The following is an 18,247-nucleotide window of genomic DNA, read 5'->3' as shown; positions in this document are numbered from 1 at the left end:
ATGACCGTTTTCCACACTTACGGCCATTGCAGCAGCCCCATGATCAAAATTCAGATCACGGCTTAGCAACCGACTCACATTTATGACCGTTGCAGCATCCGAGGGTCACGCGATCCCTTTTTTGTGACCTTCAGACAAGCAAAGTCGATGGAGGAGCCAGATTCCCTTAACAACCGTGTGACGAAAACTTAACCGCCGCAGCGGTTCATGGAATAAGTGCGGCGAGGAAGGTCGTAAAAATGGGGCAAAAGTCACTTAACAAAATGTCTCGCTTAACAACAGAAATCTTGGGCTCGGTTGTGGCCCTAAGTCGAGGGAAACACGCAGGCCCCAGTTTAATGAAGTCAAAGTTTGTGTGATCTTGTTTGGGCAAATCCATCGTGCTACATGACCCAAGGAATTCTTTGTTAATCCCCCTGGCTTTATTGATTGCCATTAAGCAAGATTTTGTTTAAACACACACACAGACACACAATCACACACACAATCACACACACACACCCCTTTCATCTTCACAAGCTTTGGGCCAAGTGATTGATCAGGAAACTTGAGAGGAGTGGAGAACAGAGGTGGGTTTCAGCAGGTTCTGATCAGTTCTGGAGAACCGGTAGCATAAATTCTGACTGGCCCCGCCCCCATCTATTCTCTGCCTCCCCAGTCCCAGCTGATGGGGAGGAAATGGGGATTTTATAATAACCTTCCCCTGGATTGGGGAGGAAATGGGGATTTTACAATAACCTTCCCCTGGAGTGGGGTGGGAATGGAGATTTAGGAATATTGCTCTCCTACTCTGGGGCTCTCCAGAGCTGCTGGACTGCAAAAACCATAATCCCCAATATTGTGGGAACTGTAGTCCAACACTATCCTGAAGCTGGAGGAAGGGGCCTCTGCATGTACAGATGTCTGCGCATGTGTATCTCTTCCCCCCCCTTCAAATCTTTATTGTCAGTGCACAATCATTGCTTGATCTCCACATGCCCGTGTTTATATTCAGACACGCATCATGCACAGATAACAAGAGAATGAAGATCTCTCTGTTCCGCCCTCCACCTGCAGGGGTGCAACAACCCAAGACCTACCTCCCAAGCCCCTCTAGGCCTTCACCTTTGTGGTCCCAAGGCGGAGAGCCAGCGCCACGATTGGGCGGGGGAAAGGCCAATAAACAGGCCTTCTCTATCCCCAGCGCGGCTCTATGGTAAACGTGGGAGGGGGGGAGAGAGAGAGAGAGAAAAAAAAAATGGCCGGCGAAAGGCACGCCGGGAACGGTAGTCGGCGGCGCTGGGCGGGAGAGGCGCGGCGCTTTCCCGTCAGGCCCCGCGCGGCGCGACGGGCGGCGGAATGGCGGCGCGCGGCTCGTCGCTGGTGGAGGCCGTGCTGGCTTGCTCGGGGCGCCCGGAGAAGGAGGGCCTGAGCGGCCGCCTCGCCCGCCTCTCCAGCCGGGCTGAGGAGCTCAAGGTGCGCAGGAGAGGGGGAAGGGAGGAGGGGAAAAAAAAAAAAAAAAAGGCAGCGCCCAGAGAGGGGGAGGGGCTTACGTGGGCCACGCCCCCTTCGGCGAAGGGGACGTGGGGGAGCGCCCTCGCCGAAGGGGGCGTGGCCCAGGTAAGCCCCTCCCCCTCTCTGGCCCAGGGTGGGCAGCAGGAAAAAAAGGGGAGGAGCAGCCGTGTGGGGCGGGGCTAAAGGCTCCAAGATGACTGCAATAGGTGCTTGTTGCTCTCTGAGCCTGGTTGGGTTTCCTTGCAGGCGTCTCATTACCCAACTAGGGAACATCATCAGTGCTACAAGAGTGGGGGGGAAGAAGAGGAGGATTGTGGGTTCCTTGGTGGTCTCTGAGCTTGGTGGTTTTCTTGCAGACGTTTCGTGACCCAGCTAGGGAACATCATCAGTGCTAGAAGGGAGTGGGGGGACAAGAAAAGGGGGAAGAAGAGAGGGAGGAGGAGGAGGGAGGACTGTGAGGTCCTTGCTGCTCTCTGAGCCTGGTTGGGTTTCCTTGCAGGTGTCTCATTACCCAACTAGGGAACATCTTCAGTGCTATAAGGGAGGGGAGGAGGAGGGAGAAGAAGAGGAGGAGGAGGAGGAAGGAAGGATGGACGGACTGACTGAGGGGACCTTGGTGCTCTTTGAGCTTGGTGGTTTTCTTGCAGACGTTTCATGACCCAACTAGGGAACATCTTCAGTGCTAGTAGGGAGAGGGAATTTGTGGAAAGGAGGAGGAAAAGGACTAAGGGGTCCTTGGTGCTCTCTGAGCCTGGTTGGGTTTCTTTGCAGGCATCTCATTACCCAGAGTAGGTAACTTCAGCACTAGGGGGGAGGAGGAGGATGAGAAAGGAGAGGAGGAGGAAGATGACTATGGAGTCCTTATTGTGCTCTGAGCTGCGTGGTTTCCTTGCAAGCGTCTCATGACCCAATCAGTGCTAGTAGGGAGGGAGGGTTGCAGGGCGGGAGGAGGAGGAGGAAGATGACTATGGCGTCCTTATTGCTTTCTGAGTCGGGTGGTTTCCTTGCATATGTCTCAGGACCCACCTAGGGAATATCATCAGTGCTAGAAGGGGGAGTGGGTTGCAGGGAGGAGGAGGAAGATGACTGTGGGGTGCTTATTGCTCTCTGAGCTGGTTGGGTAGGTATCCTCAGTGCTAGAAGGGAGTGTGGGGTTTGTGGAGAGGAGGAGGGGGAGTTGCGGGGAGGAGGACAACTATGGGATCTTTGATACTCTCTGAGCTTGCTTGTTTTCTTGCAGACGTTTCATGGCCCAAATAGGGAACATCATCAGTGCTTCGAAGGAGAGGAGTTTGCTCTAAATTTATATTCAAAGAGTTTGCCCTGTCAGTGATAGTTGGGTGGTCTTAGAGGTTCTTTGGTTTGGCTGTTTACTGTTGGCTTGTTTGGCATTGGGGGGGGATTGTTTATTTGATTGATAGTCTGATGTTAATCTTGGCGTCCTCCTGGTCACTTCCTCCTCTGCACCCCCCCCCACCACCACTTTCCAGGAGGAGGTTTGCAGCATGATCAACCAAAGGTATGTGGAGTTCCTGCCCAGCGTGCAGAGCGCCAAGGACCTGGAGAGCCAAGTGGAGGAGCTCTCGGTCGGCATCGATCAACTGAGATCCAGGATCGAGAATGAGGTGAGGACCGTGGAGGAACTTGCCTTGGCTAAAGAAGTCCCATAGAGAGGGCAGAGGATGGGGGGTGCTGAGCCCGGTCATGCATTGTATTCATAGTTACTGAGAAAGGTATTTTTACCCTGGCTGCTGTTTTTGGTTTTTCCTGCTGTTTATATTTTTTTAAAATATAGATTCGCCAGAGCCATTATTTTGAGATGGGCAGCCATATAAATCGAATGAATGAATGAATAAATAATTAGGGTATGGAAGTGCTCCATTCCTCCCTCCCTCTAGCCCAGAGGTCTTCAGACTTGGCAGCTTTAAGACTTGTGGACTTCAACTCCCAGAATTCTGTCTTAGAGTCGCCAAGTTTGGGAGACCGGAGCTCCAGATCTTCCTTCCATTTCACTTTTCCACTTTCTTGCGGATGACAGCTGGTATCTCAGGATTGTCCCTCTTAAAGTAACCTTAGAGGACACCTGTGGTCGTAGTCTAATTAAATTATTATATTCCGATTTATATTCGTAAGGCAGGTTGGAATGAGATCCGATGGCATGGGTGACCAGCCATTTATACATTCAGGGAGAGTTTCTGAACCTTGGCAACTTCTAACATGTGTAGATTTCACACCTCCAGCCAGCATAGCTTGGCAGCTTTAAGACTTTAAGCATAGCTGGCTGGAGAATTCTGGGAGTTGAAGTCCACAAGTCTTAAAGCTGCCAAGTTTGAAGACCTCTCCTCTAAGCCTTTCTGACTGTCACGTTGTATGTGCCTCCTAAAACCAGGCAGAAATCTCTCCTTGCCTACTGAGGGAGGTTCTTTTTTGTAAACCAAAGGGATTTAATGGGGTTTCCTCAGGTCCAGCAAGACCTCAACGTGGCCATCGCAGACTTTGCTGACCTGAAGCAGCAGCTGGAGAGGGAGATGCTCGTTCTGAGCGTGTTGAAGCAGCTCCAGGAGGTAAGACGGAGGGGGAATCTCAGCTCCCCTGCCTGTTTTGGGACCATCTTGATTTGAGGCTGGCTCTTGAGTTATCAGCCTTCCCCTTTTCTGCTCCCTTTGCCTTCAGTTTGACACCGCTCTCAAACAGTTCGGTACCTTGTTGCCGCTGAAGAAGTACACGTCAGCAGCCGGCCACCTAAACAAGGTAGTTCTTGGGGATGGACGCCTCTTTATGTCCCTCGTTGGGTGTCAACCCTGAAGCGGGCCTGGCCGAGGCCATCTTTGTGGCTTCAGGGTTGCCACAAGGTAACAGAGACAAGTAGGGGGGAATAGTTTATTTATTTGTTTGTTTGTTTGTTAAATTTATATACCGCCCTACTCCCGAGGGACTCAGGGCAGTGAACAGCGAAAGATAAAAATACATATAATACAAACGTTAAAAACCAATTAAAATATATTAAATACTCTGGTCCCAGGTAAATTAAGACATAGTTAACTGGGCTTTTGCAGTCAAAACAAAAAGTTTGTCCTGTGGGAACCAAGGTCATTCCAACAGGTGGCTGGGAAAGGAGGAGAGAAGTAACCAAGCAACCAGCCAGCAACACTATTGGACAATGTGACCAATGACCTGAGGCGGGGGGGAGGAACTTTCATTTTTTAATTAGATGAAAGCTGCGGGAACTTTCAGAGTCGGCTTTCACCAGTTGTGCCAATATGGTATATCCAATAAATGGTCCTTCGAGGAATCTACCTGCCTCAGAGTTCTGCTTTCACTGGGTGCAGGATTTGGAGCGCTGACATCGCGTAGCTTCCAGGCTCCTTGAAAGTGGAATGGCTTAGCTCATGGCAGGTTTTGTGTGACTTATGCAACCTTTTCCCGTTTCCTGCCAGGCCCGGAGAAGCCTGAAAACCATGGAGTCCCGTCGGGGCTTTGAGCTGAAGATTCTGAAGGCGCTCGGCCGGGAGCTCACCATACAGACCCAAAACATTCTGTATATTTTGGATCAGGAGTGGCAGCGAATGGTGGTGTGGAAGCTTCCCCAGACACAAGGTGAAGAGGCTGTTCGGTTGGGCCCGCTCTGCGTTCCTGCTGAGGGGTCAAGGGGCTGGCTGGGGAATCCTGGGAGTTGAAGTCCACAAGTCTTAAAGCGGCCAAGGTTGCTAGACCCCTGAAGTCATTTCCTACCCTGTCACTGAGCAATTCTGATTTGAGACTTGCTGTTTCTGGGGTGGCCTAAAGACCGGGGGTGGGGGTGGGGGGTATAGGTGTATAATTTTATTGTATTTTATTGCAATCTCATTTTAAATTGTTTTTATTGGATTTTAGTAATAATTTGTGTGATTGGAACTCTGCGCTTTGATATGGCCCATGGGATAATCAATAAAGTAAAGGAACTACCGTATTTTTCGGAGTATAAGACGCACCTTTCCCCCAACCCCTAAAAGGGGCTGAAAATTTAGTTGCGTCTTATACACCGAATGTAGCCCCGTTCCCACCCTCCCAGCAGTTTACCTCCTTGCAAGCAAACAGCAAGAAAAAACAGCTCCTTTCAGCTTCTGCACAGGCTAATTGGCACAAGTTGATTGGATCGGCCTCCCGACTCTCAGCTGGTTTGCTCTCAGCTGTTTTGCGCAGGGCCTCTGCTGCTTGCTGCAAAGAGATAAATTGCTGGGAGCAGATTTTTTTTCCCTTGTGCTAATCAAGCTATACTGAAAATGAAAGTAATGCAGGCTGTTTGCTGCAACGAGGCAAAATTGCTCAGAGGCAGAGGGAGATTTCTTTTTCTTCTTTTCCTCACCAAAAAAGGTAGGTGTGTCTTACACTCTGAAAAATATGGTAATTGACTGCTGGGGTGGGGTGGGGTGGGGAATATGTGCCATAGCTCCTTGCTTGGGATGACTAGAGACTGGAGGGAGAGGCCAGCTTGCCGTTTTTTTCAGCTCCTTTTGCCGCTTTGGAACCATGGTTCGCTGTAACCCGGCTGGTGCTCTACCTTCCTTTCCCTAGAACTCAGCTGCCTAGAGGCGGCTACCCAAACAGAGTTGCACCTGTGCCTGTCCACGGAAGATGCGGCCACAGACCCAGGAGTTTCAACGGTCCTGCAGGCTTTTGCCATCCTGGGGGAACTGGAGATGAAGTTCAAGCATTTTGGTAAGTCCTTCTTCCTCCTCCGGCGGCAGCAGCAGCAGGAGAAGCTTCCTGAGTGCGAAAGAGGTTCAGCTTCTGACTTGGCGCCCAGATGTTATAAATTTGGCGCAGGTATATACAAAAAGTATGAAGGCTATTAACAAATTGTAAACTGCCCTGAGTCTCCAGAGAAGGGTGGCATATAAATCGAACCAATAAATAAAATAAATAAATAAATAAAATAATGCAGCTGTGCTTTAAAATTCCTTTTCGTCTGGTCCAAAGGGAAGCCTGTTTCTCCTCCCCCCTCCCACGGCCCCTCTTTGTCTTCCTCCACAGGCTGTTCTTGTGGGAATTGCCCCCCTCCCCTTGAGCAGAGCGAGGACAGGGCAAGAGAAGATGGCCACAGGCCGCGTTGGGAAAGGGCTGCCACACTGCCATATCCTTCGAGCCCTTGCTCACTGCCCTTCCTTTCCCTCTCCCTCTCGCCAGGACAGTTACTGCTGAAGCACGTCCTCCAGCCTTTGATCTGTTGCCCCTCCTTGCGGCTCTCGATGGAAGAGCCACCCAATGGCGTCGCACTCAAATTTGAGTCCGTGGGCTCCAGCCTGGGCCATCCGTCCCCCTTGGAAGTGTTTGCGAAGCTCAAATCGGTGTTCAAAGTCCTCCACCAACACCTGATGGGTAAGGTCCTCATCCCGCTTGGGCTTGGGAGAAGCCTTTGAGGCAGGGGCCGTAGGAAACGGACCCCAGGGGCTTCTGCTCCCGTTGCCCATTGGCTCCCAGGGGGTCCCCGTCGGGTGAAGGTTGCAGAAGGAACCACAGTGTCAGACTGCAGTACTGTCTCAAAATTAAATGAATATCCAAACTGCCAATCTTTAAGGAAATCTTTCTTTAATTGAGCTCAGCCACCGGATCATGACTCCGCACGGACAAGACTGACCTTTTGCCTCCCAATCCCTCCCTTTCCGACCCCCAAGTCTCTGCTTCTCATTGGCTGTCTTCCAAGTCATTCTTCAGACTCCTTTTCCCCGTCATTTCTCAGGAATGTGCCCCCCTCCCCTGATCTCCACGACAACCAAGCTTCAAAGGGATTTCGCAGGCAAAAGTTTCAGAGTTTATCTTTCGCTGTCCTCTGCTCTCTCTCTCTATGCCAGCGTTGCAACGCTGACACACAGAGTATTCTCCCTTCTCCAGACACCCCGCTTGGCCGTCGCGAGGGAGAGGAAGGGGAGGAGACCGACCCCAGGCCTGTTTTGGCCGAGGTGCTGGGCAACGTGATTTGGAAGAAGATGTCCGACTGCCTCATTTGCGACTGCTTGGTGCACTCCATCCCCAGCAACAGCAGCCAGCTTGCACAGTACACGGAGGTGGGGGTGCTGCGACCTTTGACCTCTGGGACCTTCCATCTCTCTCTGGGCTGCTTCTTAAATTAGGGAGGAGGGGGCAGGAGGTTTGCCCAGGAGACCGAAGTGAAATTCTGAAATTATGCTTTTTAGCACATGCTTTTTCTTAATACAGGTAGTCCCGACTTACTTCATTGGGTGTCCGTTCAGTTACAACAGCACCGTTTTTCAAGTTAACAACCTTTGCGGCCTCGCCATGGTCACGTGATCAGAATTCACGCGGCTTGGCAACTGACGTCACGTTTATGACGGTTGCAGTGTCCCCCAGGTCCCGTGATTCCCCTTTTGCGACCTTCGGACAAGCCAAGTCCCGGGGATAAGCCAGGTTCTCTTAAGAACCGGGTTACTAACTTACCAAACTGCGGTGATTCCCGTCGCAGCTGTGGCTAGAAAGGTCGTAAAATGGGGGCAAAACCCACTTAACAAGTGTCTCACTTAACAACAGACTCCGTTGCGGTCGTAAGTCGAGGACTACCCGTAGCCTTTTCAAAAAGCGAGCCGGCTGAAGAATTCTCGGCAACACTGAAGGGCTTTGTGGGGCTGGATAGCTGAATATCGCTGCAGCCTGCCTGTTTTAGGGGGGACGGGAGTATAAATCCACCTACCGTATTTTTCAGAGTATAAGACGCACCTTTTTCCTCCCTAGAAGAGGGTGAAAATTTGGGTACATCTTATACACCGAGTGTAGCCCCCACAGCCTCTGAAACGGAGGTTTCAGAAGCTGAAAAAAGCCTCTTAAAGGGAGGTTTCAGGGGCTGAAAATAATGCAAGGCTCAGAGCTCACAACCAAGGAACCTGTGGCTAAAATTCACCTCTGAGAACAGCTGATTGGGGGTATTTCGGGAGGCCATCAACCCGCCAAATCAGCTTTTTTCTTATTTCCCTCCCCAAAAACTAAGGCGTGTCTTATACTCTGAAAAATACGGTATATTGGCTGATCTCGGGATGGACTGACCTCCTTCCTATGCCTCCCCCCCTCCCCCAATCTCACCCCAGGTTATTAACGCAACAGAAGACTTTGAAAAAGCCTTAAAGGACATGAAGTTCCTTCCGGAGGATTCCGTGGACCTGTTGACCTATGCCCGCAATGTTAACTGCCATTTTGCCAACAAGAAATGCCAAGATGTCATCGTGGCAGCCAGAAACCTGATGACCTCAGAAATACACAACACCGTGAAGGTAGTGGAGCATGGGTATTGGTTCACTTAAAGCAACCGGATACCCTTTTTCTCTTGTTCGCGTCTGTCTTGGAAAAGGTACTTGGTGTGTAAGTCAGGCTTCTCTGTGTGTGTGTGTGTGTGTGTGTGTGTGTGTGTGTGTGTGTGTGAGAGAGAGAGAGTCCTTGTCAAATTAAGATCTGTTTTAAGCAAGAAGTATTCTCAAAGTGATCCACTTGGCCCACCTGTTTCCAGGGTGTATTACCTGGTGGCAGGTACTGTATTTTTCAGAATATAAGACGCACCTTTTCCCCCCCAAAAAAGAGGGTGGAAATCTGGGTGTGTCTTATACTCCGAATGTAGCCCTGCCCAGCTTCTCAAATGGAGGTTTCAGAGGCTGAAAAAAAGCATCAGAAACGAAGCTTCAAAAAAAAAAAAAAGCCTCCAAACAGAGCTTCAGAGGCTTTTTTTCTGTAGCTCTGTTTCGGAGGCTTTCAGAGGCAGGAAAAAAAGTTTTTTCTGAAACAGAGTTTCAGAAGTTTCAGAGGCAGAAAAAAAAGTAAAAAGAAAAGCAAGGCAGAGAGCTCACAACCAAGGAACCTGTTGCTAAAATTCGCCTCTGGAAACAGCTGATTGGGGGTATTCCGGGAGGCCGATCCACCCACCAATCAGCTTTTTATTTTCCTCCCCAAAATCTAAGGTGCATCTTATACTCCAGTGCGTCTTATACCCCGAAAAATACGGTAGTTACCGAGATTGGGAGAGAGAAGAACCGGCTGCAGTTCTGCCTTTGGCATCTGCCAGCCCTCAAATTGCCCGCAAAACATTCTGATTCCTTGGGTGGGGGGGGGGACGTGGGGGGGGGGGCCTCCACGTTTAAGAAACTGACCCGGAACCAAACCAACGGAACCTTCCTTTCCTTCCCCAGGTCACCCCAGACTCTATGGTAACTCTCCCCACCCTGCCTACCTCCGGAGCCGGGGACCAGTCAAAGGTGCCGGAAGGGCCCGAGCTACTTCTCAAGCAGGTGACTAACTTGGAGAACAAGACCAAGCTGAGCCGCCACACCTTTTCTTTCCCCACCTGCCGCATCAGCGACTCGGTCCAGAGATTGATGGCTTTGGCCTATCAGACGCTCCAGGAGGCCTCTGGCAGCACCGACCAATGGTGAGTGACGGCTGTTCACAGTTGAGGTCCCAACACCTCTCAATAAGAGTTGAAATGTTAAAAAGGGCAAGAGACGATGGATAGATGTAGAATGTTTCTTAATATAGTGGTTATTTTATTAAGAGTTAGGGAAAAAAAAGAAACTGGGCAAATAGTATTATGTATACTGACGTATAATAGAATATATTATAATTACAGCGTATACACAAATGTTAGAAGTTGAAAGATTATGATTATGTATATCTAAATACCCTGTTTCCCAGAAAATAAGACATCCCTTCATAATAAGCCCAATCAGGCTTTTGAGCGCATGCGCTAAGATAAACCTCCCCCCTGAAAATAAGCCCTCCCCGAAAATATTTAAACGCAGAGCTGGAAATCAGGTAAGACGGCAAGAGGGGCCCCCATCTTGCTCTGTGCCCCAAAATAATAAGACTTTCCCGAAAATAAGGCCAAGCTCTTATTTCAGGGTTCAAAAAAAATATAAGACAGGGTCTTTCAGGGAAACATGGGTAGTATGATTATTACTATTGTATATAAAGTATATTGACCCGTTTTCGCGGGTGTTTGTACGTAGGTCTTTGGTTATTCGGGTTTTCTCCCGCGTAAAATTGGAGGTTTCTTGGCAACGTTTCGACGAAGTCTCATTCGTCATCTTCAGGCTGTTGTTCTCGGCTTTGTGCTTCTAGGAGCAATGTTGCATTGCTCCTAGAAGCACATTGTCACATTGCTCCTAGAAGCACGAAGCTGAAAATACCAGCCTGAAGATGACGAATGAGACTTCTTCGAAACGTTGCCAAGAAACCTCCAATTTTCCCGGGAGAAAACCCGAATAACCAAAGACCTACATATATATATATATATATATGCATATTCTTTCTAGCCAGGTTTTACCTACGTAAGCTAAGATGTTCTGCATCTTTTACGTAGGTAAAACCTGGCTAGAAAGAATATGCACATAAAAGCCTACGAACAAAACAAAAAAACAATCGATGGTTTGCTTCTTAACCGTCTTGGTGTTGTGTTCCTGGGGGTGTGAAGGCCGGCTGCCCTGCATTTCCTCAAGCGAGGACCTTCCAGGCTTGCTTAAGACAGCCGGCAAATCCCCCTTTTTGGGGTCTGGAAAAGCAGATGTGATGCAGTTCCTCTCTCCTCTTCTTTGGCAGCTGCATCCAGCTCTTCTACCTGGTGCGGAACATCTTCCATCTCTTCTGCGACGTGGTGCCCATGTATCATAAGTGAGTGACGGCCGTCCTTGAGGGGGAAATCAGCCCAAGCCAGAGGGGTGCTAGGCAAAGCTCTGACTTAACCTGTTGAATTACGGGCTGTCCTTGACTTAACGACTGTAACGGAGCCTGGAATTTCCCATCAGAAGTCCTGGCAGTCATAAGTCGAGGCACTCACATAACTAGACCCGATTTTATGACTTCTTTTGTGCGGCGGTCATTAAGCGAACATGGCCACGGCTGTTAAGCAGATCCATTTATTCCTATGGATGTTTTTGCCAGAAAGTGGCCCCAAAGACCAGAAACCGGCAAAAAACGGGGTTGTGCAGCCATCCAAACTCTTAAAACCAGGTCATAAGTAGCCTTTGGGAGGGTCCAAGGGTCAAACAGTCACTAAGCAACAGGTCATTAGAAGAGGACTACCTCTATTGCGTTCTCCTTTTAAATTTGTGGAGTTACATTAAAGCACTAAGAACTTTCTAACCCTTTAAAACCCTTGGCAATTTTTAAGCCTGGCGGACTTCAACTCCCAAGCTGGCTGGGGAATTCTGGGAGTTGAAGTCCGCCAGGCTTAAAAGTTGCCAAGGTTGGAGACCCCTGCTTTAAAACACGGAGGACTTTATAACTTCTCAAAAGCGTATTCAGTGAACTGTTGTAACCTGGAGGAAAACGGCACCACATGTGCGGAGACCTCTCCACGTTCTCTAAGGACCCTCCTCTCTTCTTCATCTCCCCACCCCCACCCCCACCCCCAGGGAAAACCTTCAGAAGCTTCCCCAGCTGGCTGCCATTCACCATAACAACTGCATGTACATCGCCCATCACCTCCTGACCATGGGCCACCAGTTCAGGAGTCGGCTGAGTGACGGGACAGCCACCTTCGTTGACTTGGTGCCCGGGTTCAGGAAACTGGGTGAGTCTGGGAGTTTTGTGGGGCCTTTGAGTAGTAGATCCTCTGCCTCTCAAGCTAGACGGTTTCCCAGTGTAGCACTGCATTTTTTTTTTTTTAATTTGATTTATATGCCGCCCTTCTCCGGAGACTCAGGGCGGCTTACAATGCGTTAAGCAATAGCCTTCATACTTTTGTATATTTATACAAAGTCATCTTATTGCCCCCACAAACTGGGTCCTCATTTTACCTACCTTAGAAAGGATGGAAGGCTGAGTCAACCTTGAGCCTGGCGAGATTCGATCTTACTTTAATTGCAGACAGCTGGTGTTAAATTACAGTGCTTCTGTCTGTTGAGCTAAACCAGGCTCCTCATTAAAATGTACTTCATCAGTACCAAACGTGTTGGTTGCTTCTCCTGAGTCTATCCCTGGTGAACACAGTTCAGATTTTAGGCTGTTTCCCAGAAAGGGGAGGGGTCTCACTTCACAGAAGTTTTTCTGTTGAGAGTCCTTTGGGGGGTATTTCTGGGTGAACCATCCCAGAATGCAAACGGCCTTCCCTCTTTTCTAAATTAATATTTATGGAGAATTTTATATAGGAAGTCAAATCTAATGGGAAAAGGTGCAAGAAAAGAGAAAAGAAACTAAAGTTACTGTCAAGGTTCCAAGTAATACATCCCCAGCAATAAGAACTCAGAGGCAGGCATATTTCTCAAAGAACATTTTATTGAGATACCCTGTTTCCCCCCCCAAAATAAGACATCCCCTGATAATAAGCCTAATCAGGCTTTTGAGCGCATGGCAATAAGGCCAACCGCTTATTTCAGGGTTCAAAAAAATATAAGACAGGGTCTTATTTTCGGGGAAACATGATAGATAGATAGATAGATAGATAGATAGATAGATAGATAGATAGATAGATAGATAGATAACTGATAGAGAGATAGCAGATAGGTAGCTGATAGATAGATAGATATAGATAACAGATAGATAGATAGATAGATAGATAGATAGATAGATAGATAGATAGATAGATAGATACCCTGTTTCCCCCCAAATATGACATTCCCTGATAATAAGCTCAATCGGGCTTTTGAGTGCATGACAATAAGGCCAAGCGCTTATTTCAGGGTTCAAAAAAATATAAGGCAGGGTCTTATTTTTGGGGAAACACGGTATATCATATTGGCACAAGCTTGGTGGAAAACCAGCTCTTAAGTTCCCACCAGTTTTAATTAAAACAAAAGCTTGTCTCTTCCCTCTCCCCAGCAGTCATGTGATCCAATCAGCATACAGCCCAGTTGCTAGGTGACCTCAGTCTCCTCCTTCCAAACACCTGCAGAAATGTCCTTGATTCCCAGGGGAAAGAACTTATTTTGGCTACAGCCACCCCAGCTATCTCTACACCCCTCTCCCTCCCTGCCCCTCAGCTCCAGGCTGTGTCAGCCCTGAAGCAATGTGAAGACTAAACCCTCATAGGAAAGGCTACAGATGGCCACAGTTAGGCCAACTTTCAGGGTTGACAGCTACTTTTCTCTGAGCCATAAAAATAAAAAATTCCCCAGCAGTAAAATACCTGTTTTGCCAAAATGATGATGATGATGATGATGACTGGAGTGGTTGTTGGGTTCCCTACCAAGATTTTTCTCCTCTCCTCTCTCCCCCCCGCCCCTGAAACCCGGGCCATTGATTTCTTCTTCTCCCCAGGAACAAAGTGTTTCCTTGCCCAGATGCGGGTTCAAAAGGAGGAGCTTCTGGAGAGACTCTCCATCTCGAGGAATTTCTCCAACCTGGACGATGAGGACAACTACTCTGCAGCCAACAGAGCTGTCCGTCAGGTCAGGAATGGGGTGGGCGCTCGGCGGAACCTGGAAAACTAGACCCCCGGATTCCATCAGGTCTCTCACTGGTCCTAAATAGACCCTGAACGTAACACCCTCCCTCCCTCCCTCCCTCTCTCTCTCTCTCTCCCCCCCCCCACCTCATGCGGTCCCTCCCTGCAGCATCCTGCTCCTGCATACAAGTGAGTGCTTGTATGTGAATGGCGCATTATATACAAAAAGACCTTTCTTTCCGCTAGGCGCAAGTTAATACAGGCAGTCCTTGAGTTACAGCAGACCATTTAGTGACAGTTCAAAGTTACAAGGGCACTGGGGGAAAAAAATGACTATTTTTCACACTTAATGACCAATGCCACATCCCCTTGGTCACGCGATTTACATTTGGATGCTTGACAACAGAACTTGTGTTTATGTCGGTCGTGTCAGACTTCGATGCTATCTCAAAATAAATGAATTTCCAAACTGCCAATCTTTAAGGAAATCTTCTCTTTATTTGAGCACAGCAACTGGATCATGACTCGATGCGGACAAGACTGACCTTTTGCCCCCCAATCCCTCCCTTTCCGATCCCCAAATATCTGCTTCTCATTGGCTATCTTCCAAGTCATTCTACTGACTTCTTGTCTCGTCATTTCACAAGAATGTCCCTCCTCCCTTCATTTCCACGACGACCCAGCTTCAAAGGGATTTAGCAGGCAAAAGTTCAGGGCTTATCTCTCTCCTCTCTATGCCAGCGGTGAGACGCTGACAGGTCACAGTGCCCCTTGGGTCCCCGTTTGTGACCTTCTGACAAGCAAAGTCCACGGGGAAACCCAATTCAGTTAACAAGCGTGTTACTAATGGATGAACTGCAGTCATTCCCTTAACGAACGCGGAGAGAAAAGTCGCCCGATCCAGCAAAACTCACTTAACAAATTTCTCACTTAGCAACATAAAGTTTGGACTCAAATTGTGGTCGTACGTTGAGGACTCCCTGTACTCACCAATGTTACAAGAGTCTTAACAGACTGAGACTGCATTCTTAACTTTGGGAACAGTCAGATGAGGCTCCAGGGATGCTGGGGGAGATCAGGCCTCTGCTGCTTTCTGCAGCGCAAGGACTCCAAACTTGGTCCCCGCTTAACGCCTCCTTCCAGTCTAGCAGGAGATTCCACCCCCACCTCCTCCTCCTGAACCTGCTGTCAGTTCGTTTTTCCACGGATTTTCCACTGACTCCTTGCCTGACGAGAGAGGGGAGGGGAGGTTCTACCATCCTCGCTCTTCCACTTTCCAGGATTTATTCGCTTCTCCGGCTCTGCCCACAAAGCAGTCGGTTCTCTCCCTGACCGCTTCTGCTCCTCGCGGAGGCTAAAAGGGCCGTTTCACTTCCTTCCAGGTTCTGCACCAACTGAAGAGGCTTGGCAAAATCTGGCAGGATGTTCTACCGGTCAACATCTACTGCCGGGCCATGGGAACGCTGCTGAACACGGCCCTTGTGGAAATCATCAGCAGGATCATTGCTCTGGAGGTGAGGACTGAGCACGACACGGTTATGTGTGAGTGTGTCTGTGAGTAAGTGAGTGAAGGAGTCTCCACGCAAACACATTTCTGGAGGTCCAGCTCTGCTTCTTGACGTAGTGGCACACCAGATCCAAATGTTTGCCCACCTAGAGCCACGGAGGGTCTCCCTCCACAGATGGCCCCTGGGATTGTGCTTCTGTTGTGGCCCGTCAGCGGCCTGTGCAGTTAGTAGCTGATTCCGACAGCAAGGAGGCTGGTGTGCTGCTCCAGCAGCCTGTGCAGCTGGCGCTCGAGGCAGACAATGAGGAGGCTGGAGAAGATGTGGTGCGAGAGGCGGGGATTCAGCCAGGGCCTTCAGAACCTCCAGAAGCTCCCTTAAGTGAAGAGGAAGAAGAGGAGGAGCCTCTTCTCGATGCACGGGCGCGCAGAGCTGCCAAAAGGCAGGAATAGCTCCTCAGGAGGAGGTCTCCTCGAGAGTAAGGCTTGGGGCTAATTGGCCACTCCCTTAGCCTATTTAAGGAGGAACGCTGACTGAAGCAATTTGCAGGGAACAACTTTGTTCATATTCCTTCACGTCTTGATTCCAGAAACGTTTTGATTCGGCTCTTGTTTCTCTCGTGTCAGTTTTCCTGCAAATTGCTTCTGGGCATTCTGCCAACCACAGTATGATTACGGTTTATTTGAAATACTGTGCCTCAGAATGGAGTTATTATTGTTTTTTTGATTTGGGCTTTGTGTGTTCTGCCTTCTTTGGGGTCCGTAGCTGGGACAGAACAGCTTCCTAGATTCACTGGGAGAGCTGTGCTGCTTTTAAAAGAATGCTTTTTTTTTTTTTTATCGGAATAAAAGTGTGTTTGGCAAAGAAGGTGGTTGGTTTTAATTAAGTCGCAGGATGTGACTGGCTTGCTTTTTGAAGCAGCAGCAGCCGAAGAGGCCAGTCGTGAGTTAAAGCTCGCCTGGATCCCTTCTGGACCGGAGGGCTGCAATGTGGGTTTCCCAGCATGGTTAAGAAGAGCCCATTGGGGACGGGGATGAGAGAAGCACCTCAGGGCCTGCCAGCTTTAAGACTTGTGGCAAGTCTTAAAGGCAAGGCAAGACTTGTGCCTGCTAGTGAACTCCTGCAAAACAAAAAATATCATAAAAATCAATTGGATCACAGGATGACATGATTTACAACTATCGCAACCTGTGACCATAACCCGCAGGCTCTCTTAGGGTTGTAAGTTGAGGACTACCTGTTTTGTAGGAGCTGAGTCCACGAAAGGACTTAAGTTCCTGTACATTTGGAAGCCGTTCCCGCTTCATCCCTCTGCTTGGGGCACTTTTCTGTCCATTCGATCCTACGGGAACGCGGCTGTCAGTGATGGGGCGGAAGAGAAGCCCACCCTGGAAGGCCTTGTGGGGGGGGGGTAGGTCATCCTCTCCTCCTCCTCCCTTGGCCACTCTCTCTCCCCTTGCAGGACATCTCCGCGGAGAACGCCGACCGGTTGCACGCCCTGTGCAAGACCGTGGTGGACGAGGGCCCCCGGGTCTTCGTGCCCCTTCCGGAAGAAAAGGAGAATCGGCACTTCCAGGAGGAGGTGCCAGTCTACGTGCCCAGATGGATGATGTTCCAGGAGCTCATGTTGGTCTTGCAGGCCAATCTGCAAGAAATCGTGGACAGGTGGGAGTCTCACCTGTTCCTCCGTCCAGTTGCATGTGGGGGTGGGGGGTGGGGAAAGAATCAGAACCCTGAGGAAGCAAAGATGGTGGGGCTTCTCCATCTGCCCTGGGCCCCCTCCCAGTCAGAAAGTTTAATCGAGGGCAGGAGTGGGCAGCTAGCTCTGGCAACTTTTCCCCCTGTGGACTTCAACTCCCAGAATTCCTGGACCAGCCATCCTGGAATTTGGAGTCCACAGGGGGTAAAGTTGCTATAGTTGCTGACTCCTGATCTTAGGCAAAGCAGTTGGACAAGTAAAGTGGTAACAGTTCCGTGCTGCTTTGGTATATTGGATTCTTTGCTGGCTGAGGAATTCTGGGAGTTGAAGTCCACAAGTCTTAAAGTTGCCAAGGTTGGAGACCCCTGTCCTAATCAACCAGACTGTAGGAAGGGGTGCTAAAAAACTGCCTTGCCAAGCCCCTTGTCCTTCTCTCCTCCCTTTCCCTTCCTCCTGCCTTCTGAAACCCCAACTTTCTCCTTTGCTTTCTCCTCCGAAGGTGGGCGGGCAGCAAAGGGCCCCTGGCCGCGGAGTTCTCCCCCAGCGAGGTGAAGACCCTCATCCGAGCCTTGTTCCAGAACACGGAGCGCAGGGCAGCTGCCTTGGCCGCCATCAAGTAGCGTCTGCCCCTCGGAAAGACCATCCTGGCCCTGCCGCACTCCCTGCAGCTGAGGCTGCTCCTTCCCCGGTCTCCCCTTCCCCTTCTTGGGGTTCTGCCTGGGCCCGATGCGTCCAGAGATTCCTGGAGCTGTCCCGTGGTCATTTCGAAGCCCATCCAGTAGCCCACCGTCTCTGGACCTCAGGAAACGACTTTCCCAGCAGGACATGTGATCCACTGACTCGTCCTTCTGCCCAAAGAAGATCCCAGCTGGTCCAGATCTTGGACACGACCCTGCTTCCTCCGTTTGGCCGAGCCCAGTTGGCTTGCTGGACCTCTGGGCAGCGGCACCTCAAAAGCCGGGCGTGAAGAAACGGCATCTATGCAGCTTCTTCCCAAGGGAGCCTCTCTTCTCGCGCACCTTACCGCTTCTCTTTTGCAAGTGGCTTCTAAAGCACACCTGACTTGAAGGGGGGGGGGAAATAAATCAACTTTCCAGCAGAAGCCTTTTCAAGGCTCTTAAAAGTGCCAAAGCGGCCTTGATTTTACCGGCCTCTTCCTTTACTCTCTGGTGTTGGGATGGGGAGGAGGAAGGT

At 49.8% G+C, this 18,247-nt stretch overlaps 1 protein-coding gene across 1 annotated transcript; it reads left to right on the top strand.

Moving 5' to 3' along the window:
* Positions 1-1,333: 1,333 nt before the first annotated feature.
* On the top strand, positions 1,334-18,186 carry ZW10 (zw10 kinetochore protein). The gene is made up of 16 exons (XM_070952632.1): positions 1,334-1,455; positions 2,985-3,119; positions 3,957-4,058; positions 4,168-4,245; positions 4,932-5,091; positions 6,049-6,192; positions 6,661-6,852; positions 7,366-7,538; positions 8,571-8,753; positions 9,660-9,898; positions 11,065-11,136; positions 11,880-12,037; positions 13,723-13,853; positions 15,232-15,363; positions 16,817-17,019; positions 17,553-18,186. The coding sequence occupies exons 1-16, from the start codon at positions 1,339-1,341 to the stop codon at positions 17,671-17,673; spliced, it is 2,340 nt and encodes a 779-aa protein (XP_070808733.1). The 5' UTR covers positions 1,334-1,338; the 3' UTR covers positions 17,674-18,186.
* The last annotated feature ends 61 nt before the right edge of the window (positions 18,187-18,247 follow it).

The sequence above is a fragment of the Pituophis catenifer genome, unplaced genomic scaffold (genome assembly GCF_029215685.1).
Source record: "Pituophis catenifer annectens isolate HBS135680 unplaced genomic scaffold, rPitCat1.0.hap2 SCAF_12, whole genome shotgun sequence".
Lineage (NCBI taxonomy): Eukaryota > Metazoa > Chordata > Lepidosauria > Squamata > Colubridae > Pituophis > Pituophis catenifer.
Note: the sequence above shows the minus strand (reverse complement) of the source record. Positions and strands in the feature narration are given on the sequence as shown.